A 26,075-nucleotide genomic window follows, 5' to 3' on the forward strand; every position below is an offset into this window, starting at 1 on the left:
CCATCCTGGGAATCAGCCATGCAAGTAGTTTAATGTCAGAGATTCTAGCATTTCAGACCAAAGTTTTTTTTTTCTTGTAAGTCTACTGCATATCCTTGAGGAAATAAAAGGAAAAAGATGTGGTAAAGTTTTGCCCTCGGCACCCATAAACAAAATCTAATATCTGTGGTTCAAAAAATAGGCTGATCTGTTCGCCACAGATTGTTTAAATAAATGTATGCACAGCGTCTTCCTCCCTCATTTAGTGAAATCAAAATTAAATCATTTTCTGTATGCCTGTTCATCTGTGCTCATGATGTGGCAGATGCTAAAAAAATTCCTCTTGATTGCAGTTAGTATTGCTTTTATCAATGGAAGCATGCTTTATGAAGTGCAGTAGACAGACTTGACTGGATGGTTTGGTAATCTTGTAATGGTATTGTACTCATCTGTAACATAACTTTTATTTTATTTTTCTTATAACACTTGAATTTCAAGACTAGCACAGGTTCCTGAAAAGTCCTTTTTATACATTCCACTGAAGTACCTCTTCCTTCTATTGGGGCTAATTTTCCTTTCTCCTCTCCTGAAGGCATTGAATCCTTGTTCGTTATGGTTTCACAGTTTTCGGGCAGCTTTTGGTATTGCATCCAAATGACCCTTCTTTAAGTATGATCCTAGATAATGGGCGTTGGTAGGCTATTTGTCTGTGGCACTATCGCAGCTGATCCTTGTCTTCACCTGACATTCACAGGGAGGCTACTGATCAGGAGTACCCAATTTTCCTTTCCCTCACCTGAGGCACTTGTAACAGCCATGCGATGGCTGCCCAGCAAAGCCAGCTTAGAACCTGGGATCTTTCTGGTCTGTATGGCTTAGCTATTCACTCCATTTTAAAGTGGCAGTTAAAGTTGTACATCATTTTATGAAAGGTAAGATTATGTTTAAGATGTTTGTTGTAAACCGGATAATGCAGTTTAAATTTTACCATTTGAATATTTGTTTTCAAATTTGCTGAGTTATAAAAGTAAGCAATTTTTACTAAAGCTGGTGGATCTGCATTTGAACCTTGTTGCATAAATAAAATATTGATGAAAAATAGTATCGCAATATTTAACAAATGCAGTGGAGTCATGATTTTACGAACTTTGATGCATCAAATGGCTTTGATGTCCCAGTATTGAGGGGGTAAATTTATGGAAATTAACACACTTATTGATGTATCAAAGCATTTGCACCAAGCAGAGCAGCACAAGTACAACGCATTGGGGAGAATGGGACACTAAAGTTAGCAATGGAGCAGACATATTAAAATCAGCTCCCCTCAATAACTAAATGGCAGGTCCCCAGAGTCTGGGAAATTCATAAATATATTTTAATGTCCCTGTGCAGTTGCTAATAACCTCTTTTCCAAAGTGGATCTCTTTTTATTAGCAAGAGTGTGCTTATTAAAATCAACTGAAAATTTCAGGAGCTCCAGCACTTTTTTTTCCCCCAGTGCAGGATTCTCCTGTTAGCAACAGCGTATCTATAAAATCAACTGTTTGAAATTTCATGAGGTGCGGGCTTGCTCTTTCAAAGTGGGATTGCTCTGTTCGCGTTGTAGTGTTGGTGCAATAAAATCAGTTGATTTTGAATTTGCTGTACTAGTCACTGTAGCTTCCAATGTGAAAATTAAACTCATCCGGTTTTAATGGAAGAGCACTCCGAAATTTCATGCAGCTGATTTTAATGTGAAGAATTCCAGTTCTTCTGTTTCCAGTGTCTCTTTTTGGGACACGACCTTGAGCAACCTGCAGTCCAGTCAACCTTAGCTGGGCTCTCTGCTTCCTCCCCAGTCCAAAGCCTGGCCCTTCGGCTTGATCCTACCTCTATGGCACATTAAAGGTAAGAAATCGGATCAATGCTACATGACCTTAGTGTATTAAAATTGGGTTGTTTTATAAAGATACTGCACTATTGGTGTATTATATACTAAAGTTGGATTGGGTTCTGCATTTTACAGAATGAGGGCCATCTTTGGAGAATGCCGCCAAATTAAAATCTTTAATTTTTGTTATATTAAAAACGATGTCGAAGTTTTTGGCTGGTCCTTTCAACTTTGATATCCAGAGTCTCCACTGTACTCTGGATCCTATATATTTTTATGATCCTAAGTTTTATGTTTCCACAATCATTATCATCATAGGCAGTCCCTTGAAATCGAGGAAGACTTGCTTCCACTCTAAAAGTGAGTTCTGAAGTGACTGAACGGTCCAATACGGGAATTACAGTCTCTGTCACAGGTGGGACAGACAGTCGTTGAAGGAAAGGGTTGGTGGGATTGGTTTGCCGCACGCAGGTTCCATTGCCTGCACTTGGCTTCTGCATGCTCTCGGCGATGAGACTCGAGGTGCTCAGTGTCCTCCTCAATACACTTCCTCCACTTAGGGCGGTCTTTGGCCAGGGACTCCCAGGTGTTGGGGGGGGTTATTGCATTTTATCAAGGAGGCTTTGAGGGTGTCCTTGAAACGTTTCCTCTGCCCACCTTGGGCTCGCTTGCCGTGTAGGAGTTCCGAGAAGAGCAATTGCTTTGGGAGTCTTGTGTCAGGCATGCAAACAATGTGGCCCGCCCAACGGAGCTGGTTGAGTGTGGTCAGTGCTTCGATGCTGGGGATGTTGGCCTGTTCGAGGACACTAATATTGGTGCGTCTGTCCTCCCAGGGGATTTGCAGGATCTTGCGGAGACATCGTTGATGGTATATACAGGCACACAAAAGAAGATAAAAATGCATTGAGCTTGAAATGTGGTTACAAACTACTCGATAAACGTTAATGACTGTAAGCTCAGGAGTGCCACCAACACACGGTACAGCTGTTTTGAAAGTGCCAATTGAAATTTAGGAATGTAATTGTGATTTATTTTTAAATATGACATTTCTGGTAGAGATGAACCCCAATGTTTAGTTAGCATTTTTTTATGGCTTTGTTAACCTACTTTGCTACTAGTAATCATTTCTGAATTTCTACCCCATGATCTCTGTGCTCTTCTACCCCACTTATTTTCCAAGGAGTATGTGGCCTCATTATTCCTCCTACCAAAATGTATCATCTCACTTCTCTAAATTGAAATTCATTTGCCATTTACACACTTATTCTGTAAGTTTATTTACGTCGTCTTGTATTTTGTTACACTCTTCTTCAGTATTAACTATACCCCCCAATTTGGTGTCATCCACAAATTTTGAAATTGTACTTCTGATTCCTGGATCCAAATTGTTTATGTAAATGGTGAACAACAGTGGTCCCAGCACTGATTCCTGTGGAACACCACTTCCCATGTGAAAAAGGAACGGCAGTAGTTATGGGGGATTTTAACCTACATATCGATTGGTCAAATCAAATTGCAGGGGGTAGCCTGGAGGAGGAATTCATAGAATGCATACGGGATTGTTTCTTAGAACAGTATGTAACAGAGCCTACAAGGGAGCAAGCCATTTTGGATCTGGTCCTGTGTAACGAGACAGGAAAAATAAACGATCTCCTCGTAAAAGATCCTCTCGGAATGAGTGATCACAATATGGTTGAATTTGTAATACAGATTGAGGATGAGGAAGTTGTGTCAGAAACGAGCGTACTATGCTTAAACAAAGGGGACTACAGTGGGATGAGGGCAGAGTTGGCTGAAGTAGACAAGGACTAAACGGTGGCACAATTGAGGAACAGTGGAGGACTTTTAAGGAGCTCTTTCATAATGCGCAACAAAAATATATTCCAGTGAAAAAGAAGGGCGGCAAGAGAAGAGATAACCAGCCATGGATAACCAAGGAAATAAAGGAAAGTATCAAATCAAAGACCAATGCGTATAAGGTGGCCAAGGTTAGTGGGAAACTAGAGGATTGGGAAAATTTTAAGCAACAGCAAAGAATGACACAAAAAGCAATAAAGAAAGGGAAGATAGATTACGAAGGTAAACTTGCGCAAAACATAAAAACGGATAGTAAAAGCTTTTACAGATATATAAAACGGAAAAGAGTGACTAAAGTAAATGTTGGTCCCTTAGAAGATGAAAAGGGGGATTTAATAATGGGAAATGTTGAAATGGCTGAGACCTTAAACAATTATTTTGCTTCCGTCTTCACAGTGGAAGACACAAAAACCATGCCAAAAATTGCTGGTCATAGGAATGTGGGAAGGGAGGACCTTGAGATGATCACTATCACTAGGGAGGTAGTGCTGGACAGACTAATGGGACTGAAGGTAGACAAGTCCCCTGGTCCTGATGAAATGCATCCCAGGGTATTAAAAGAGATGGCGGAAGTTATAGCAGATGCATTTGTTATAATCTACCAAAATTCTCTGGACTCTGGGGAGGTACCAGCGGATTGGAGAGCAGCTAATGTAACGCCTCTGTTTAAAAAGGGGGGCAGGCAAAAGGCAGGTAACTATAGGCCGGTTAGTTTAACATCTGTAGTGGGGAAAATGCTTGAAACTGTCATTAAGGAAGAAATAGCAGGACATCTAGATAGGAATAGTACAATCAAGCAGACGCAGCATGGATTCATGAAAGGGAAATCATGTTTAACTAACTTACTGGAATTCTTTGAGGATATAACGAGCATGGTGGATAGAGGTGTACCGATGGATGTGCTGTATTTAGATTTCCAAAAGGCATTCGATAAGGTGCCACACAAAAGGTTACTGCAGAAGATAAAGGTACGCGGAGTCAGAGGAAATGTATTAGCATGGATAGAGAATTGGCTGGCGAACAGAAAACAGAGAGTCGAGATAAATGGGTCCTTTTCCGGTTGGAAATCAGTGGTTAGTGGTGTGCCACAGGGATCAGTACTGGGACCACAACTGTTTACAATATACATAGATGACCTAGAAGAGGGGACAGAATGTAGTGCAACAAAATTTGCAGATGACACAAAGATTAGTGGGAAAGCGGGTTGTGTAGAGGACTCAGAGAGGCTGCAAGGAGATTTAGATAGGTTAAGCGAATGGACTAAGGTTTGGCAGATGGAATACAATGTCGGAAAGTGTGAGGTCATCCACCTTGGGAAAAAAAACAGTAAAAGGGAATATTATTTGAATGGGGAGAAATTACAACATGCTGTGGTGCAGAGGGACCTGGGGGTCCTTGTGCATGAATCCTAAAAGGTTAGTTTGCAGGTGCAGCAGGTAATCAGGAAGGCAAATGGAATGTTGGCCTTCATTGCGAAAGGGATGGAGTACAAAAGCAGGGAGGTGTTGCTGCAACTGTATAAGGTATTGGTAAGGCCGCACCTGGAGTACTGTGTGCAGTTTTGGTCACCTTAATTAAGGAAGGATATACTAGCTTTGGAAGGGGTACAGAAACGATTCACTAGGCTGATTTGAGAAATGAGGGGGTTACCTTATGATGATAGATTGAGTAGACTGGGTCTTTACTCCTTGGAGTTCAGAAGGATCAGGGGTGATCTTATAGAAACATTTAAAATCATGAAAGGGATAGACAAGATAGAGGCAGAGAGGTTGTTTCCATTGGTGGGGGAGACTAGAACTAGGGGGCACAGCCTCAAAATACGGAGGAGCCAATTTAAAACCGAGTTGAGAAAGAATTTCTTCTCCCAGAGGGTTGTGAATCTGTGGAATTCTCTGCCCAAGGAAGCAGTTGAGGCTGGCTCATTGAATGTTTTCAAGTCAAAGATAGATAGATTTTTAAGCAATAAGGGAATTAAGGGTTACGGGGAGAGGGCGAGTAAGTGGAGCTGAGTCCACGACCAGATCAGCCATGATCCTATTGAATGGCGGAGCAGGCTCGAGGGGCTAGATGGCCTACTCCTGTTCCTAATTCTTATGTTCTTATGTTCCCACCTTCTGCCAGTCTTTAACCCCTACTCTCTGTTTTGTAGTCAGCCTGTTGTCCATTCTGCTACTTGTTCCCTGACTCTACATGCTCTGACCGTAGTCATGCGTCTAATATGCAGTACCTTTTCAAAAGCCTGTTGAAAATCCAAGTATACTACATCAACTGCATTACCCTTACTGTTCCTTCTTCAAAGTATTCAATAAGGTTGGTCAGGCATGACCTTCTGTTTGAAATCCATACTGACTTTTTAGTTATATTTTTGGTTTCTAGATGTTTTTCTATTACATCACCCCCCCCCCCCCCCCCCCTCCATGTTAAAGTCCAGGGCTTTTTTCTCTCTCTTTCTCCACATCCCTGAGCTGTTAGGAACTCTCGCTCTACGAATCCTGTTCTTTTTCTTAATTTTTTTTTTAGAATTACATACCAAAGTAAAGGAACCAGCACATTACTAGTGTAGTAAATGCATATATCGCTTTTGGAAGCCATTTGACAAAGTGCCACACAGGAGGCTTATTATGAAGATGGAAGCCCATGGAGTTAAGGGAAAAGTGGCGATATGGATACATAATTTGGCTCAGTGACAGGAAGCTGAGGGTGGGGGTAGATGGATGTTTTTCAGACTGGGAGGTGGTTTGCAGTGGTGTTCCCCAAGGGTCAGTTTTGGGTCAATTACTCTGCAAATTTTATAAATGACCTAGACTTGGGTGTAGGGAGCAGCATTCTAAAGTTTATGGATGATACGAAACTTGGTAGAGCATGATGAGGATAGTTATAAGCTTCAGGCTGACAGACAGGGATGGTGAAATGGGTAGAAGCATGGCAGATGGAGTTCAATACGGAGAAGTGTGAAGTGATGCACTTTGGGAGGACTAATATGGAAAGACAGTATACTATAAATGGCACTTTTTTGAAAAGTGTAGATGAGCAGAGAGACCTTGGTGTCCATATACACAAATGCTTAAAGGAGGCAGGGCAAGTTGAGAAGGTGGTTAAAAAAGCATATGGGTTACTTGGGTTTATAAATAGAGGGAAAGAATATAAAAGCAGAGACCATGCTTGAACTTTATAAATCATTGGTTTGACCTCAGCTGGAGTATTGTGGACAATTCTGGGCATCACACTTCAGGGAAGATGTAAAAGCATTAGAAAGGGTACAGAGGAGATTTGTGAGGATGTTATCAGGGATGAAGAACTTCGGTTATGAGGAACAGTTGGAAAAGTTGGGACTGTTCTCCTTGGAACAGCGAAAGTTAAGAGGTGACCTGATGGAGGTTTTCAAGGTAATGAGAGGTTTTGGTAGAGCAAATAGTGAAAAATATTCTGTCTGGCGAGTGGATCAATAACTGGGGGGCATAGATTCAAAATCATTGGAAGAAGATCTAGAGGGGAGATGAGGAGGAATATTTTCACTCGAAGAGTTGTCGGGATCTGGAACACTCCACCTGAAAAGGTGGTGGAAGCTGATTCCATAAATTATTTTAAAATTGAGTTGGATAGGTGCTTGAGGGTGAGCAACTTACAGGGTAATGGACAAAAAGCAGGGGTGTGGAACTAAGCACCGCTGTTCTTGCAGAGAGCCAGCATGGGCACGACAGGCCGAATGGCCGCCTTCTGTGCTGTAGGTTTCAATGAATCTATTCTATGAATCCTCTGACATAACCTTTTCACTTACTATTCTTTTGTTTACCCTTTCTCCCTCCTGCTTGCACCTCATCACAGCTATCTCACTCACCACCAAACTGTCAGCAACCCCTAACTTACCTCCTTTGTTCCCTATAATGAGCTAACGTGCAGCTCCAAGTACAATTGCGGGCTGCTCCCGAGACCTACCTGAAGGCCGCTGCCAGCATCACTGCCGGCCCAAATGGGTCCAGAGGAAACTGATGCGATGCCTCAGGAGGGAGGCCTAAGAGCTGTCCACAGCTCACTGGGAATACTCACAGGTGGCCCAATTTCAGTTCAGCCTCCGGCATCTGGTGCACATGATGAGCGCACCGATCCTTTTGAGCTCAAACGGGCCGAATTGAATTTCTCTCGTGCACTTACTTTCATCAATGACGTGCTGGCACTTCAGAGCCCTACACTGTACACGCAATGTATGTGCAATATACGGATATACTTGCATTGGAGGTAGTTCAGAGAAGGTTCACGAGGTGGATTCCTGAGGTGAAGGTATTGACTTAGTAAGAAAGGTTGAGCAGGTTGGGCCTATACTCATTGGAGTTTAGAAGAATGAGAGATGATCTTATTGAAACATATAAGATACTGAGGGGGCTCAACAAGGAAGATGCAGAGAGGATATTTCCACTCGTAGGGGAATCTAGAACTAGATGGCATAGTTTCAGAATAAAAGGTTGCCCATTTAGAACTGAAATGAGAAGGAATTTCTTCTGAGAGTCGTAAATTTGTGGAATTCTCTGCCCCAGAGTGCTATGGAGGCTGCGTCATTGAAAATATTTAAGGTGGCGATAGACAGATTTTTGAATGATAAGGGAGTGAGAGATTATGAGGAGCGGGCAGGGAAGTGGAGCTGAGCCCAAGATCAGATCAGCCATGATCTTATTAAATGGCGGAGCAGGCTCGAGGGGCCAAATGGCCTACTCCTGCTCCTCTTTCTTATGTTCTTATACCCTGACCCTAACACACACTGATGAATTGTTTTGAAGAGTTTTAGCTAACAATTAAATGTATCGAAAAAGAGAAGAGATTTTATGTCATTTCAATCAATTATTTTGAACACTAATTTAAATGCATTCACCAGCACCATTACCTTTCAGTTTAAGTGGTTGCGGTGAGTGTAAGTCCAGGAAACATGCGATTGCCATTATCTTGACTGGGGTTTGAGAGCAGAGATAATGATCAACTTTCCATGGTTTCAGAGAGAATATTGGTGGAGCAGCTCAAAAATCCCAGGAAATTATGACACGGCGTGAGGAATGGCATAACTCACTTATGTCATAATTTCCTGGGACTTTTGCGCTGGAAAACAAGTCCAACATTACAATGGTAAAAGAAAGAAAGACTTACATTTATACAACGCCTTTCACTGGTCATCCCAAAACGCTTTACAGCCAATGACGTACTTTTTGAAGTGTAGTCCCTGTTGTAATGTAGGAAAACACACAGCAAGCTTCTTCAAACAGCAATGTGATAATGACCAGATAATCTCTTTCAGTGTTAAATATTGGCTAGGACATAAGAACATAAGAATTAGGAACAGGAGTAGGCCATCTAGCCCCTCGAGCCTGCTCCGCCATTCAACAAGATCATGGCTGATCTGGCCGTGGACTCAGCTCCACTTACTCGCCCGCTCCCCGTAACTCTTAATTCCCTTATTGGTTAAAAATCTATCTATCTGTGAGTGGAATACATTCAATGAGCTAGCCTCAACTGCTTCCTTGGGCAGAGAATTCCACAGATTCACAAACCACTGGGAGAAGAAATTCCTTCTCAACTCGGTTTTAAATTGGCTCCCCCATATTTTGAGGCTGTGCCCCTAGTTCTAGTCTCCCCGACCAGTGGAAACAACCTCTCTGCCTCGATCTTGTCCATCCCTTTCATTATTTTAAATGTTTCTATAAGATCACCCCTCATCCTTCTGAACTTCAACGAGTAAAGACCCAGTCTGCTCAATCTATCATCATAAGGTAACCCTCTCATCTCCGGAATCAGCCTAGTGAATTGTCTCTGTACCCCCTCCAAAGCTAGTATATCCTTCCTTAAGTAAGTACTCCAGGTGCGGCCTCACTAATACCCTATACGGTTGCAGCAGGATCTCCCTGCTTTTGTACTCCATCCCTCTCGCAATGAAGGCCAACATTCCATTCGCCTTCCTGATTACCTGCTGCACCTGTAGACTAACTTTTTGAGTTTCATGCACAAGGACCCCCAGGTCCCTCTGCACCGCAGCATGTTGTAATTTCTCCCCATTCAAATAATATTCCCTTTTACTGTTTTTTTTTCCAAGGTGGATGACCTCACATTTTCCGACATTGTATTCCATCTGCCAAACCTTAGCCCATTCGCTTAACCTATCTAAATCTCTTTGCAGACTTTCTGTGTCCTCTACACAACCCGCTTTCCCACTAATCTTTGTGTCATCTGCAAATTTTGTTACACTACACCCTGTCCCCTCTTCCAGGTCATCTATGTATATTGTAAACAGTTGTGGTCCCAGCACCGATCCCTGTGGCACACCACTAACCACCGATTTCCAACCCGAAAAGGACCCATTTATCCCGACTCTCTGCTTTCTGTTAGCCAGCCAATTCTCGATCCATGCTAATACATTTCCTCTGACTCCGCGTACCTTTATCTTCTGCAGTAACCTTTTGTGTGGCACCTTATCGAATGCCTTTTGGAAATCTAAATACACCACATCCATCGGTACACCTCTATCCACCATGCTCGTTATATCCTCAAAGAATTCCAGTAAATTAGTTAAACATGATTTCCCCTTCATGAATCCATGTTGCGTCTGCTTGATTGCACTATTCCTATCCAGATGTCCCGCTATTTCTTCCTTAATGATAGCTTCAAGCATTTTCCCCACTACAAATGTTAAATTAACCGGCCTATAGTTACCTGCTTTTTGTCTGCCCCCATTTTTAAACAGAGGCATTACATTAGCTGTTTTCCAGTCCGCTGGTATCTCCCCAGAGTCCAGAGAATTTTGGTAGATTATAACGAATGCATCTGCTATAACTTCCGCCATTTCTTTTAATACCCTGGGATGCATTTCATCCGGACCCCTGCTTCTCTTTGAAATAGTGCCATAGGATCTTTTACATCCACCTGAGAGAGCAGATGGGGCCTCGGTTTAACGTCTCATTCGAAAGATGGCACCTCTGACAGTGCAGCACTCCCTCAGCACTGCACTGGAGTGTCAGCCTAGAATTTTGTGCTCAAGACTCTGACTCAAAGGCAAGAGTGTGACTGACTGAGCCATGGCTGACAATGGTGTACTAAAGCAAAATACTGTGGATGCTGCAAATCTGAAATAAAAACAAAATGCTGGAAACACTCAGCAGGTCAGGCAACATCTATGGAGACAGTTAACGTTTCAGCTCAAAATTGAAATGTCTGACCTGCTGAATGTTTCCAGCATTTTTTGATTTATTACAATGGTGCAAGTCTCCGGGAAATCTGGGCCAGTGTTTCTTTTGTGTTCAGTAAACATAACCACTAGATGTCACTTTGGTATAGGGTTGGCAAGACTACAACTATTTTTTGTTTTCAGTGAGGTACACAAATACTAATCGTCAGGTTTCATTCAAAAACAGATTTATTTACAGATCTAAATATTCACATTGGTCTGTTTATGATGAGCTATGTCCAAGTTGTGCTAATTGCACAAGTCTGTTTTGCAACATGCTCTTTGTTTTTCAAACACCATGTGCACGTAAAAATAACATATTGTTCTAGTATTGGTTATACTTAACATAATTGAAGTATATTTAATAGAGGATCATGGGTTTCACACAAATGGTTTCGGATAGCAGCAGATGCTGAAAGATACATTTGATCGTCAAATTAATAGTGGCATTAAAAATCATGGGGTAGAATTTCTGCTTTGGGGCAATCAGTGATCCGGATGCAAATTGTGCTAGTTTTGATACTAGGTTTCTGCTCAAATTCATTTGCATATCACCAAATGTAAAATCTGCATGAACCAGCGCAGTTGGGCAGCGTTTTAAAATATAATTTTTGAAAAAACATTTTTTTTGCTTCAAAATATGATATATTAAGATCTACTGAGTTCTTGGTCTTACAATTTGCAGACTGCATTGCATTTAAATAAAGTATTAGTGTTTTGATAATGCCACTTCTGAAATCTGAAATCTTTGTGATCTAATTTTCTTGCAGATTGCATTGTTAATGCATGTTAAGCGGGGTCCTGTATAGATGGATGTGCACAGCAGTGTTAGAGCTTGCCTATAATCCTACCAAGTGAACAGACTTCCTTTATGATTATGACAATTGCTCTTGGTTGTTTTGTATGTGGCCACATGGTGGCGCTAAATCTGTTTACTATGTTGCCGTTGTTCAATGTGCAATCTTTTTTTAATTCCCATTCATGGGATGTGGACATTGCTGGCAAGGCTCATCCCTAAATTGCCCTCTGTCTTCTTGAGCCATTTCAGAGGGCAGTTAAGATTGATCTCATTGCTGTGGGTCTGGAGTCACAAATAGACCAGACTGGGAAAGGGCAGCAGATTTCTTTCTCTAAAGGACATTAGTGAACCAGATGGGCTTTTACAAAAATCTGATAGTTTCATGGTCACCATTACTGATACTAGCTTTTTATTTAATGTTACTGGATTACTGGTCCAGTAACATAACCATTATGCTATCGTACCCCATAATCTTATCATTATTTTGTTCACGCTTAAATAATACGTCTTCCATTAGGACAAGATATGCTTGCTTGTTCCTTCCTAACTTTAAGATATATTTAAAACAAATTTCAAATTAATTACCAAACTGAGTAAAAGTTCTTGGATTGACCAGATTTCAGGAAAGCATAGTGTTAATACACTGCAGCAGTCTGGGAGATCCATGGTCAATTTCAGTTTAATTTCATAATCAAACAAGGGCTTCCCCTGAATGTAGAGTTGCTGATCTTGGCTGGATTGTCAACAGTTACAAACAGTTAGAAGGATGGAGAGTGTGACAGCACCTCCTGGTGGCCAAGCAAGATCTGCAATAATGGCCTAAGCAGTTGCACCATTATTCGTCAGGAAACACGCTTAACTACATGAACCATTTTTTTGAGAAACTTAGGGTGACAGTTCTAAGATTGAAAAGAGTAAGTGAAATAACTGGGAAAATTAGGTAGTAGTGATTAGGTGATGTCCAGCTTGAGTTTTAAAAGCCTGTATACTGTAAGTCCTGGGAAAGAATGAAATAGAGTAGGAAATGGTTTTGGTATGTCTCTGTTTTAAAAGTGAGGATACAGAGGGGACAATTTGGAATATAGGAGAACAAGGCAAATTCAAAGGGGTAATGACCATAATACTGATTTTCTAAAAAAAAACAAAGCTTGTAAAAGAGGTAGAATGGGGAGATTACAGAAATTGAAATGGTTAATTTGTATTTGTTTTGAAATAGATTTGGAACAATGCATAGTCGTACTGAGAATCATTCACACATCTGTCATTTGCTAGGTATATTCTAACTCAGAGTGAGAGGGCAGGGAGGGTCACCGCCATGGTACTCACCACGTGCTGGAGGAGGAGAGGAGGCCAGGTCACCAGTGGGGAAAGAGAGCTCCAGTCATCGCTGAAGGAAGGGGGTGGGGGGAGGCCAGCCGCCGTAGGAGAGGAGGACCCGGTTTCCGTTGAGGAGGAGGTCGCCTGTTGCCACAGGAGTTCCAGCCGTCGTTGAGGAGGCCCAGACTCCATCGTGGAGGAGAGGTCCATCTGCCGCCGCTGGAGGTGTTCCGATCGCTGCTGGAGGGGGGTGGGGGGAGTGGAGGCCCCATAGCCAGGCCCAGCTGCCGCAGGAGGACCAGCCGGGAGGTTCAAGTTGCATCGAGACGCCCAGTCGCCACAGGAGGCCCAGCTCCCGTTGCTGATGGATGGTGTGATGGGAAGCCTGAGGTAGGCCCGAACTTGTGGGATTTGCAGGGTTGGGTTTAGAGTAGGGATTTAAGTGTTTAAGACCCTCTATGAGGGCTAGGGGAAGTTTAGACAGTGGGAGGGGGGAGGTTGAGGGTGGAAAGTTACACCGACCCTCCCAATGCCTGCCCCCAACCAAGCCTCGTACCACCTATCATCAAGGGCACTACACAGCGCCGAGCCTGCGGCCAACATCTCACTGTAAGCAACTAGGCCCATACAGCAGTGCCTGGTCTCCAGTCATCTTGGACCCCCTTGTCACTGGATCAAGAATTTGCTCAGCTAAGCCCGTGTGGTAGCCGGTGTGCAACGACCACCCCATGTTAAAAGAACTCACACACAGGCATCTTTCACTCCTCTAACATGAAGTTCAGGGCCTGGGACGTCAGGTCCCTCATGGACAACTCCAACTGGACTGTACAGCCACCTAAAAATTCATGTTAAGAGTGGAAGCAAGTCTTCCTCGATTCCGAGGGACTGCCTATGATGATGATATTCTAACTCTCTTGCATGCTTGTCCCATCTTGTGCCTCTAGTCTAATTTGATGCTTTCTTAAGCCTAGCCTTTTCCTTCCAACTTGTTTTTTTTTCTTGCCCTGACATGTTGTTTCCTGTAGTTGTAATTCTGGCCATTTGAATTTTTCACTCCGATGTCGAAGTTTAGAAGCTTTCTGCTTTCTTATATCTTTGCTTCCTCCCAATTTACATTTGTTTAATTGCTTTTTTTCCATCCTCTTAGTTCTCAGTACCACTTCTCACTATTGGGACTGAACATTATTGTATGGATTGGAATCACCTAGTTTGATTAAAGTACAGAGTGAGCTGGTAATGGAGTAATGTGAAAAAAGGGGCAGCCAGGGATGACTGCTCCTACCCCACTACTCAACCACGACTTCTGGCCCCCCTTCGAATAGTGACCCATTCTCCTCTGGCTACCGGGGTCTCCTCTCTTTCTCTGACCCCCAATGTGTACTTTTCTAATAACTCCTCTATAAAAACTTCTCCTTTGCTAATATTTTGATGCCTGGCCAGTTGATCACTAAGGCCTGGAGTGCATCGGTCAGCTTTCAGTTGTTGCAGATGATACCATCCAGAACCTCAACTTCTACAATGCACAAAATATTGTAACCTTGTGCAACTTTAAAGTTTTAAGCTTGTTTGAGCAGAAACTTAAAGGAGGTAAAAAAAAACCCACCCCACTTCAATTAAAATTCTCCCTTTTTACTCTTTTTTTGCTTTTGTTCCTTGATTAATTTCCTTAGCACCTCCTTCCCCCTCTGGACCTAATTCCCATTCTCAACCAATTCCCATTTTGGAGTCCTCATTCCGTTCCCAAATCACTCCGTTACCAGCGTGCTCTTCTGTGCTCTCTGTTTGGCTATGCTCTTGCAAGTACACTATGCTTTGCAGCTGACACCAACAGCAGCGTATATATCTTTTGGAAATTATCTTCGATTTTACCACTTTGTGGTGATAATGCAACTGAACTGTCACTAGTAGCTTAATAATGTAAATAATAGGCTGTCTTCTGATGGCTTTAAGAAACATTGGAATAATTACTGTGACATACTTCTTTGCATTTTGAAAATTAATCATGGATTTACATTGGCAATAATGACTATGAAAATTATACATATAGGCATTTATTGAAAGCTTTTACTACATATAGTGCTGGAAATGTCTTTAACGCTTTGCCATCTGCATTGTGCTGTACAAGATAGTTTTTTGTGGCGATGGAAATAGTTGGGCGGAGGAGTGCGTCCTCTGATTTTGGAGTTCTGGATCTTTCTATAAAAATGTTTCTTTATACATAGCTGTATACTATTGTTTTTCTCAAAGATGGCCAGTAATATAAAATGAGTTTTCCTAATGAGTCAATTTGTAAGTGCACCACCTGGGACGGGTACCGAGTCGATGGACCAACAAGGTTTCATAGAAACATAGAAAATAGGTGCAGGAGTAGGCCATTCGGCCCTTCGAGCCTGCACCACCATTCAATGAGTTCATGGCTGAACATGCAACTTCAGTACCCCATTCCTGCTTTCTCGCCATACCCCTTGATCCCCCTAGTAGTAAGGACTACATCTAACTCCTGTATGAATATATTTAGTGAATTGGCCTCAACAACTTTCTGTGGTAGAGAATTCCACAGGTTCACCACTCTCTGGGTGAAGAAGTTTCTCCTCATCTCGGTCCTAAATGGCTTACCCCTTATCCTTAGACTGTGACCCCTGGTTCTGGACTTCCCCAACATTGGGAACATTCTTCCTGCATCCAACCTGTCCAAACCCGTCAGAATTTTAAACGTTTCTATGAGGTCCCCTCTCATTCTTCTGAACTCCAGTGAATACAAGCCCAGTTGATCCAGTCTTTCTTGATATGTCAGTCCCGCCATCCTGGGAATCAGTCTGGTAAACCTTCGCTGCACTCCCTCAATAGCAAGAATGTCCTTCCTCAAGTTAGGAGACCAAAACTGTACACAATACTCCAGGTGTGGCCTCACCAAGGCCCTATACAACTGTAGTAACACCTCACTGCCCCTGTACTCAAATCCCCTCGCTATGAAGGCCAACATGCCATTTGCTTTCTTAACCGCCTGCTGTACCTGCATGCCAACCTTCAATGACTGATATACCATGACACCCAGGTCTCGTTGCACCTCCCTTTTTCCTAATCTGTCACCATTCAGATAATTGTCTCTCTGTTTCAATCCTTGCTCTATGCAGAGATGACTTGAGTCACCCATCATTTCCACTCCTAAAAAGTTTTTGACTGCATGTCTGGATGTTTGATAAAAATGGAAAGGGGCTTACTTGACTGTGATTCTTCCTGGAATCAAATTTCCTACGATACGTTTCTACTGCAACTTGCTCAAAATGGTAACCACAAGGTTTCGTGGTGAGAGAGGTCCACTGGTAACGTATCACCACGTGAATCACTGCCTTCAGGATAGAAGGAAAGAGGAAGAATTGGAAGAGATGAGGAAAGGGAAGCTGCTGATCGTTTATCCAAAATAACTTGGCTTAAGAAAGGGACTTCATCCTGTGAGGTCATTGCTTAATTATTTGAATTATGGATGAAGAATTCTTTTTTGTGTTTTCCCAATTTTCCCTAATTTTTTTTCTCTTTCATTACCTTAGATGGCAATTCATGCTGGGGGCTCTCTGGTACCTTGCTGAAGTGGGCAAGTAGTGACTGGATGCAGTTGACATTATTTGCAACTCAAACATAACTGTACCCTTCCCTCTTGGTAAGAAAATTACAAAATATTACACTATAGGTATATAATCTATCTTTTGTACCATTCAACCTTTTTGAGGTATTGTTCTGAATTTTAATTGCTAAGACTGTTTTTGCATCACTTTGAATTAGTCGCAATTATACCACAAACCGTGAAATCAAAGCCCTTGAGACTATTTCCTTCAAATAGTCTTGCGCTGCTTGCCTAAATTTGGTTGTCAACTTTACACCAAATAACACTGCACGGTTTATATCAATATAAAGCCAAATTCTCTTTTGCATTGATGCACAGTATGTTGCATAACTGTCCTCCTCGCGCCACCTCTCTCCCGAGTGCGCGTTCTCTCTCTCTCTCTCTCTCTCTCGCGTGCTCTTTCTCTCTCTCGCGCGTGCGCTTTCTCTCTCTCTCGTGCGCGCGTTCTCTGTGGCTCGCGCGCGCGTTCTCTCCGGCTCGCTCGCGCGCGCTTTCTCTCCGGCTCATGCGTGCCCTTCCTCCCTCGCTCGCGCGCGCCCTTCCTCCTCCGCTCGCGTGCACGCGCGCTTCCTCCCTCTCTCGCTCGGGCGCACGCGCTCTTCCTCCCTCTCTCGCTCGGGCGCACGCGCCTTTCCTCTCTCTCTCGCTTGGGCGCGCGCACCCTTCCTCCCGCTCTCGATCGGGCACGTGCGCTACCTGCCGCTCTCGATCGGGCGCGTGCGCTACCAGCCGCTCTCGATCGGGCACGTGCGCTACCTGCCGCTCTCGATCGGGCGCGTGCGCTACCAGCCGCTCTCGATCGGGCACGTGCGCTACCTGTCGCTCTCGATCGGGCGCGTGCGCTACCTGCCGCTCTCGATCGGGCGCGCTACCTGCCGCTCTCGATCGGGCGCGTGCGCTACCTGCCGCTCTCGATCGGGCGCGCTACCTGCCGCTCTCGATCGGGCGCGTGCGCTACCTGCCGCTCTCGATCGGGCGCGCTACCAGCCGCTCTCGATCGGGCGCGTGCGCTACCTGCCGCTCTCGATCGGGCGCGCTACCAGCCGCTCTCGATCGGGCGCGCTACCTGCCGCTCTCGATCGGGCGCGCTACCTGCCGCTCTCGATCGGGCGCGCTACCTGCCGCTCTCGATCGGGCGCGCTACCTGCCGCTCTCGATCGGGCGCGCTACCAGCCGCTCTCGATCGGGCGCGCTACCTGCCGCTCTCGATCGGGCGCGCTACCTGCCGCTCTCGATCGGGCGCGCTACCTGCCGCTCTCGATCGGGCGCGCGCGCTACCTGCCGCTCTCGATCGGGCGCGTGCGCTACCTGCCGCTCTCGATCGGGCGCGTGCGCTACCTGCCGCTCTCGATCGGGCGCGTGCGCTACCTGCCGCTCTCGATCGGGCGCGCTACCTGCCGCTCTCGATCGCGCTACCTCTCCCTCTTGCGCGCGCTTTCTCTCTCTCTCGCGCGCGCTTTCTCTCCCTCTCTCTTCACATCAGATATGTCGCCTTAGCAGCCATGCGGACTTGGATTAAGTAGTTGGTTACAATTAATCCTGTATGTGACACTGAACTTGAATATCTTTAACAAGGTGGCTTGTCACAAAACAGTCCTGTGTATGTCCTTCCACCATAGCTATTAAAATTTTATATGAAACAGTCTATGAGAACGTGCACTTGTTTGTCAAGGATTCGATCTCCATCATGATGCTGCTGAAGTTCTGTATCTTCAACCGCTATTCATTGTGAATCCATGTTGTGGTCAGGAGGAACCTGACAATGCAGTCACCCTTTTATGGTAAGCTATGCTGTAGTTCCTAGTGTCTGCTGTCAGTAGCTTTCAATAATCAATAAATATTCTAAAGGGCATTAAATTTAGTGGTTAACTAGCGTAGAGGATCGGGTGATCTGGGATTGACAAGCATTGGAAAATGTATTCGTCCTCTGTGCTGGTAGGTCGCATGGTTTTAGCTGGTTAAATGCCAGTAGTATCCCAACACACACTTAGGGTTTCTAAACTTTGGCCCTTGCCAGTCTGCACTCAAAGTTTTTGGATTTGCATAATCAGCGAGCACAAATTGCTGATGGGCTTTAGGTGCAAATTTTGACCAATCTTTGCAACATGACAGTGACAGTTACTGCCCAAAGGGACAGTTACTGCCCAAAGGGACAGTTAGTGCCCAAAGTGACAGTGCAGAATGATTGAGTTGGAAATCCTGTTGCCTATCAGATTATTGTCATTTGTTGGGTTAGCAAATAAATGACAGAAACTAGCATCCATTGAGCAATTTCAGGAAACTCTCGAGCTTTAACTGCAATTAAGTTTCAAGAAAAAGCGAATCATTTAAATCTGTACCTTTTCATACTTCAGAGACCTCCAATTATACATCTTTTCAAATTGTATGTTTTGAGATGATGCTATCTTCAGTAGCAATAGAAATGCTAACAGAGAAGATACTATTTATTATATTCACTGGCTAAATCTTCTTCACCTATTTATGGTGAATGAATATTTCGCAATGAAACTGCAATGATTTGAGGTAATCTGGGAGATGGTAGTGCAACTGTTTGATTTGTGTTTTGATTATGTACATCTTTGAAATAACCAGATACGGTTGAACCCCTCTTATCCAGCACCCTTGGGACCTGGCAATAAGGGATTTTGCCGGTTGAGAGGAGGTCACATTAAAGTGGATGGTATAGGTACTGAGCAAGGAGATATCTGGGCTGGGGGTGCGGCAGAAAGATCGTGGGGGGGTGGGGAGTGTGGCGGGTGTGGCGGCAGATAGAAGGGTCAGGCCAGCGATTGCGGGAGTCAGCAGCGAGGAAGGACTTCAATTTGTTCATGTCGGAGTTCTGCGCACACACCACCTGGTGGCCAGGAATGGTGCCGGACGAGGGGTGCTGCCGGATAAGGGAGTCCCAACACCTATTTGAGAGTTCAGCACACTGCAGTGTGTTAAGCTGTAAAATTTAAATCTCCTGCAGGGGTTATTTGGAAACAATTCAAAAGAGCTCACCTATAACTGTTCTTGGTGAAGTGTGTATGCAGGTTCTGTAAATAAATTGCCATACACTCCTGAATCTTCATTGTGAACATTTATAAAACTTCATACAAGTTAGCTGTTTTTTGTAGATTTTCTTGCAACTACGTTAACTTTAAATCACTGTATAGTTGTAACAATATATGGCAAGTCAATTTTAAGAACAAATTTTCACTCTTGTGCTTTGAACTATGTGTTCTTTATATGCACTTGTTCTACCATTATGGGATATTGAGCCAATTGTTAAACTTCAAGTGAATACAATGTTTTTTTAAATCCTTAAATGCATACTTGGTGCGATAGTGCACCACATAGACTAGAATAGTTCCAGGTACAGTCCTTGGCCAGTAATATCAACCTGGCAAAGATGGGAAGCTACCGTTGACCCTGGGTTACTGAGAGATAAAAGTCAACGTTCACTGTTCTGGCTCATATGAATAAAGGCTGCTCATGCCTGGTGTCTGTGGAATTGTATCCCAGAATGAATCACTGCCTTCAGCAGAGGAGAGAAAGGAGAAAAAAAAGGAAAATAAAATCCCTGTTTTTTTTGTAATCTTTAAGCATTTAAAAACAATTTGATTTGTTTCATACTGTCAGCATTTGCAAAGTATATGGCTGCTTCATAAATGTTTAAAATCATCAAAGGTATAAATTTAAAGCATTTGAAAAAAAACTTCTGAGCAGGATATTTTGGTGGGATGTGGGGAACCATTCTAAGTCCTGGGTATCATGTTTCTTCAAAGTCAGAGCTGTATGCAGACTGGTTGCATTATAAGTTGGCTTTGGGAAGTTGTTCTTTGTGTTATGTGTTGAGTTTGTGGCTTTTTTTGTTCAATAGTTATTCTATTTTCAGCACTATTAAAATTTATATGTTGAAGAAAGTAACTTTCACATTTTTAACTGGTGCACATTTGTACAGAGTAATAATTTTATTTGTGTATATTTGGTCCACTTTTGTTTTTTTAAAGTATGGCATGTCAGGCCTAAAATGGGGAAAAATGTTAGTCCTAAACTAAGAGGATGGAGAGGTGACCTATTCCATGGCCTCTGTGAAAAGCTGCTTTTAAATAGAATACTAAAGGATGTGCAAGCATCGTTAAATGTTCTCAGTTTTGTGTATTTATTCCTTCCCTTTGTGGGTGAGCTAAGACATTGCCCTGAAGGCATGGCTGGCATTGAGAAGTTGCTAAATGGCAAATAGTAAGCAAAAAAAACCCTGCATCTTAACTCTCCGGCACATTACGTTGGAAGATCAACTATGCAATGTCACACATTTTATGTGTCTTTAAAAACTCAATGTGGTTAAGATGCTGCCACCGTATTCCTTGCTCTTGTTCTGTTAAGAAGAAAACAATCCTGAATTTGAATGGTTGAAGAGAATTTTGTGTTAGCTGCTACAATAAAAATTGCATTCCCTCAACAGCTGCTTTCTATTTAATGTTAAACCATCTAAATCCCTTTTTTCTGATCCGGTGAGTGAACTTGTGCTGTGCTGTTGTATATCAACTGAAGTCAACTTCTGTATTGACAGTTTGTATGAAGGAACTTCGGAGAAAGATGTTTTTCATCTCTCCAGTGTGGCTTAAAAAGAACAACGATCATACTGAGACTTTGTTTCTAGGAAATGTGCCTCAGCAGCAGCAAATCTCTGCCAAACCACACACACAATGGGTGGAACCCCAAAGAAGCTGGCTTCAACTGAACCCAGGGCCCTACTGAGAATTGTTGGAACTAAATGATTTACCATTTTATTTTTAGGTTTGCTGACATGGGTAATCTGATTAAGGTGCTAACCAGGGACATAGACCACAATGCTTCACATTTTTTCTTGGATTTTGAAAGTAAGTTTGATCCTTCACAGCTGGTGTATACAAAATATGTTCTGTCTCACCAGAGTGAAGGCCAGTGCAGGTATTAGAAATGCACGCAACAGCAGGATACTATCACTTAACAATGATTGCATGACCTCTCCATTGTGGCTGCAAACTCATCCCATTATTTAATTGTTTTCTTAAAAAAAAACATTTTAATTGTTTTTATTTTAAAAGCTTTTTCATTCCATTCACTGATTCTCAGGTCCTTTTGTCAGGGTGGCTGTTATGCCTGCAAACAGTTTTAACTTCTTTGTGTCTCTGGGAAAGGGGATAAACGTTAGTGACATCTGGCACATGTCACCGCTTACAGTGTAACCAAGAAAACCACGCAGCATTTCTACTATAAACAGTTGGCACATCTGGTAAAATGCTTTACCTGTAGATGGTTTAAACCATGTGAGCTGACAGTGGATTTCTATCAGATGCCTTGTCGTCTTTAAAGGCTTTTTTTTTGCATTGCTCCTCACTTTGGGCTGTTCTACATTTAAGGGGAAAAAAAACCTTTTTTCTTCCTTCTTGTCTTGGCAGGTACCTTAACATGGGGAACCTTCTTAAAGTTTTGACATGCACAGATCTTGAGCAGGGGCCAAATTTTTTCCTTGACTTTGAAAGTGAGAATGCTCTTTATTTTATATTCTTTTTCTGCCTGCTGTAGACTGCATCCATTTTACATTGCACTTGTGTTTGACGCATGTTTAAATTGCTTTGCATGGTAAAGCTGAAAGGGCCAGCAATGTGAATTTTTTTTCCAATCTGGCTCAATCACTAAATTCTTGTAGTTACACGATGGGTACTGAAATACATTGCATAATAGATGTGAACACAGATGTGGCTGACTGGTGAATGTGGAAGGGTAAAGTGCTTCTTAATAAAAAGGTTCAGTTCTGTATAATTTACGCATCAGAACTGATGTTGTGTACACAGCTAACTTTCCACCAACCTGTTTGATCTGGAAACATAGAAAATAGGTGCAGGAGTAGGCCATTCGGCCCTTCGAGCCTGCACCACCATTCAGTAAGATCATGGCTGATCATTCCCTCAGTATCCCTTTCCTGCTTTCTCTCCATACCCCTTGATCCCCTTAGACATAAGGGCCTTATCTAACTCCCTCTTGAATATATCCAATGCACTGGCATCAACAACTCTCTGCGGCAGGGAATTCCACAGATTAACAACTCTCTGAGTGAAGAAGTTTCTCCTCATCTCAGTCCTAAATGGCCTACCCCTTATCCTGTGTCCCCTGTTTCTGGACTTCCCCAACATTGGGAACATTCTACCCGCATCTAACCTGTCCCGTCCCGTCAGAATCTTATATGTTTCTATGAGATCCCCTCTCATCCTTCTAAACTCCAATGTATAAAGGCCCAGTTGATCCAGTCTCTCCTCATATGTCAGTCCTGCCATCCTGGGAATCATTCTGGTGAACCTTCGCTGCACTCCCTCAATAGCAAGAACATCCTCCCTCCGATTAGGAGACCAAAACTGAACACAATATTCCAGGTGAGGCCTCACCAAGGCTCTGTATAACTGCATAAGATCTCCCTGCTCCTATACTCAAATCCCCTAGCTATGAAGGCCAACATACCATTTGCCATCTTCACCGCCTGCTGTACCTGTATGCCAACTTTCAATGACTGATGAACCATGACACCCAGTTCTCGTTGTACCTCCCCTTTTCCTAATTTGCCGCCATTTAGATAATCTGTCTTCGCGTTTTTGCCCCCAAAGTGGATAACCTCACATTTATCCACATTATACTGCATCTGCCATGCATTTGCCCACTCACCTAACCTGTCCAAGTCACTCTGCAGCCTCCTAGCCTCCCCCTTACAGCTCACACCGCCACCCAGTTTAGTGTCATCTGCAAACTTGGAGATATTGCACTCAATTCCTTCATCCAAATCATTGATGTATATAGTAAAGAGCTGGGGTCCCAGCACTGAGCCCTGCGGCACTCCACTAGTCACTGCCTGCCATTCTGAAAAGGACCCGTTTATCCCGACTCTCTGCTTCCTGTCTGCCAACCAGTTCTCTATCCACACCAGTATATTACCCCCAATACCATGTGCTTTGATTTTGCACACCAATCTCTTGTGTGGGACCTTGTCAAAAGCCTTTTGAAAGTCAAAATACACCACATCCACTGGTCTTTCCTTTTTGAAGATTTCTGATTACATTTATCATTGAATGTTTTATTTGAAGTCATCTCATTTTGTTAACACGTAATAGGTTTAAACTTTGATTTTCTACACCGCTTTATAGAATGTTGTTGACCAATTAAAATAATTGGGTACTTCAGTGCTAGACTTATGTCTGTGAAAGATTGTGCAAATCTTTTATACATGTTCTACTCTTTTCCATATATTTTTGAATGGTTCAGTGTCCATGTAAGAAATTGGAAAAGGAGAAAAGAAAGCCTTGGAATCTAATAATTTTTGGGGACATAATTAGGTATTAACATATTGCCCAGTCAGTCTCATCTGCCCATCTCCACTTGAATTAGTTTGGCTGGCATCTTTACTGCTCCAATTGCATGGCTTGCAGAAATGTACAAAGCATGCTGTACAAAGGTCTGAAATAAACCGTATTAAATAGTAGCTTTGGAGCACCACGCCTCCTTTTCCTGCTGTATGCCAATCTTTCTGAATATGAAATGTTTCTTTGTGGTGTTTCTGAACATAGAGTGTATATTGGTGGCTGAATCTGCATGATAATAGCACCTACATTAGAATATTGCTTTATTAAATCTTATCGCCGTGTGTCACTTCAGTATAGGCACCATGTAGTACTCTTTTCTTAAAAGTAGTTTTGTATACACTGTGACTACACCCCATCACCCCTTCCGGATCTCTAGTCTGTCAATGAGCCTACCACTGCAAAATCTACCTTTTGCTAAGTGAGGAAATTAAGCAAAAGACTTTTCCACTATTCAGTGCCAACACAATTTTGTTTAGTTGCTGAGAATTGTACTTGCTGGTAGAATCAATTTTGTTTTTGACCTTACTTTGCTGCCATAAGGTGTGCTGCTGACAACTTGTTAAATCATATCGCAGTTGTAGTTGGTATCACTGATATGTAACCTCACACCCGCAGTTTACATGTATGGGCATACAAAAATATTGTGGAGCAGGCTGCTTTGGGATTAATTACCTGACGACATTTAACGGCTAAAGCACTGGAACAGCATCTTTCCATGACATGTCAGCTCCCTATATGTGTACAAGCGAACTTCATTTTTAAGACCTTCCATAAGATGCTGTTTTGCCAGAGTGTGTTGGCCTGTAATTAATAATGAAAAGAGCAATTTCTAGGGGCCAGCATGGGACACTATCACCCAAGTCTTTAACTGCATGGTGCTTGTACTTGACTTTATTTTACTACACCTGTGATTTTCTAAAAATTATTATATAATAATCTTGTGAACTGTAACCAATACGCTGCATGTTGTATGTATAATCTTTATTTGTTGCTGTGTTTAGGACTGGGATGAAGGAAAATTATGCTTATCTGTGCTTTTTTTAAAAAAAAAGAAAATAATTGCGTATTAATTGACATCACATTGAGCTGTATTTTCTACTCTGTGGTTACTGTTTTCTTCTGACCTAAAACTCAAAAAAACAGTCAGGTTCTCTGGTTTTTCCCTACTGACGGTACTTACCAAATTTAAACATTATTTATCTATAAAACCTACAGTATTTTGCCAGCTATTTCGTGCAGTGTGTAGAAAGGCTGAAGAAATAGTGACTTTCCATTCTCTTCTCCCCATCCCCTTCCCCAAGGACCTTGTTCCCAATTAATTCCCATCAAGACACACAGCTGATATTGCCCCACTGAGGAGCAGTCTCTGGTTGATTAAGTTTTGAGGGTGCCTCACATAAAATAAAATGCCACGCAATGATAAACCAAGTAAATGTTCTCTTCTCTGTAATCCTTGGTGCATCTGGATTGTCTCCTTCCTTGAACCTCTTGCTGATGCTAATGGGTAAAATTATATGCCACAACCCCACTAACTATGCAGGACAAATTCTAAAGCCATGTTGGCAACAGACAATGTGTAGTTGTTCAGAAACACAATTCTTGACTAAGTTTTGTACACTTCAATTGTTCTTCAATGGCTGAGGAAGTTTCATGCAAGCCAGCAATTTGAAAAATACATTGGTGTCCTGTATGGGCAAATCACTCTGCATGCCTGTGACCAGAAAAATGGGCAGCTTATACTACCAGGGACATCCTTAAATTGCTTCTCTGGCTCTAATGGCATTGAAGATGCAGGGAAGCACTACCTGTGGAGGCAATAGTTTCCCCTCACTTGCCTCACAGCACTGTCCCTTGCAGGGCTGCTGCAAACAGGTATGGCATAAGATAAATGCACCTCTAAGGCTTTTTACTGTTACTGGCAAGTTAAACCAACAATTTAGTCTCCTGATTAAATGGTGTCAATGATGACATCAATTTGAGATTTGCAGGGACTAAAAAGTTGATTTGATACTTGCAAAAAATTAAATATAGCTCTGGGAGGCAAAATTGTC

General features: G+C 42.8%; 1 protein-coding gene across 16 annotated transcripts in view; it reads left to right on the forward strand.

The window, feature by feature from the left end:
- The window catches only part of fam49bb (family with sequence similarity 49 member Bb), a 253,404-nt gene that overhangs the window by 186,094 nt on the left and 41,235 nt on the right, over positions 1 to 26,075 (forward strand). For 11 of the 16 annotated variants that reach the window (XM_070888514.1, XM_070888524.1, XM_070888517.1 and 8 more), the window contains 2 exons: positions 16,572 to 16,681; positions 22,075 to 22,157. In XM_070888514.1, the coding sequence (XP_070744615.1) occupies positions 22,085 to 22,157 (73 nt within the window). In that variant the 5' untranslated portion in view covers positions 16,572 to 16,681; positions 22,075 to 22,084. Of the gene's footprint in view, positions 1 to 16,571; positions 16,682 to 18,317; positions 18,427 to 21,430; positions 21,514 to 22,074; positions 22,158 to 26,075 lie in introns of those variants that run through there. The other 5 variants (XM_070888525.1, XM_070888526.1, XM_070888519.1 and 2 more) reach the window with 4 other exon arrangements.

This window comes from Pristiophorus japonicus, chromosome 1 (genome assembly GCF_044704955.1).
Source record: "Pristiophorus japonicus isolate sPriJap1 chromosome 1, sPriJap1.hap1, whole genome shotgun sequence".
Lineage (NCBI taxonomy): Eukaryota > Metazoa > Chordata > Chondrichthyes > Pristiophoridae > Pristiophorus > Pristiophorus japonicus.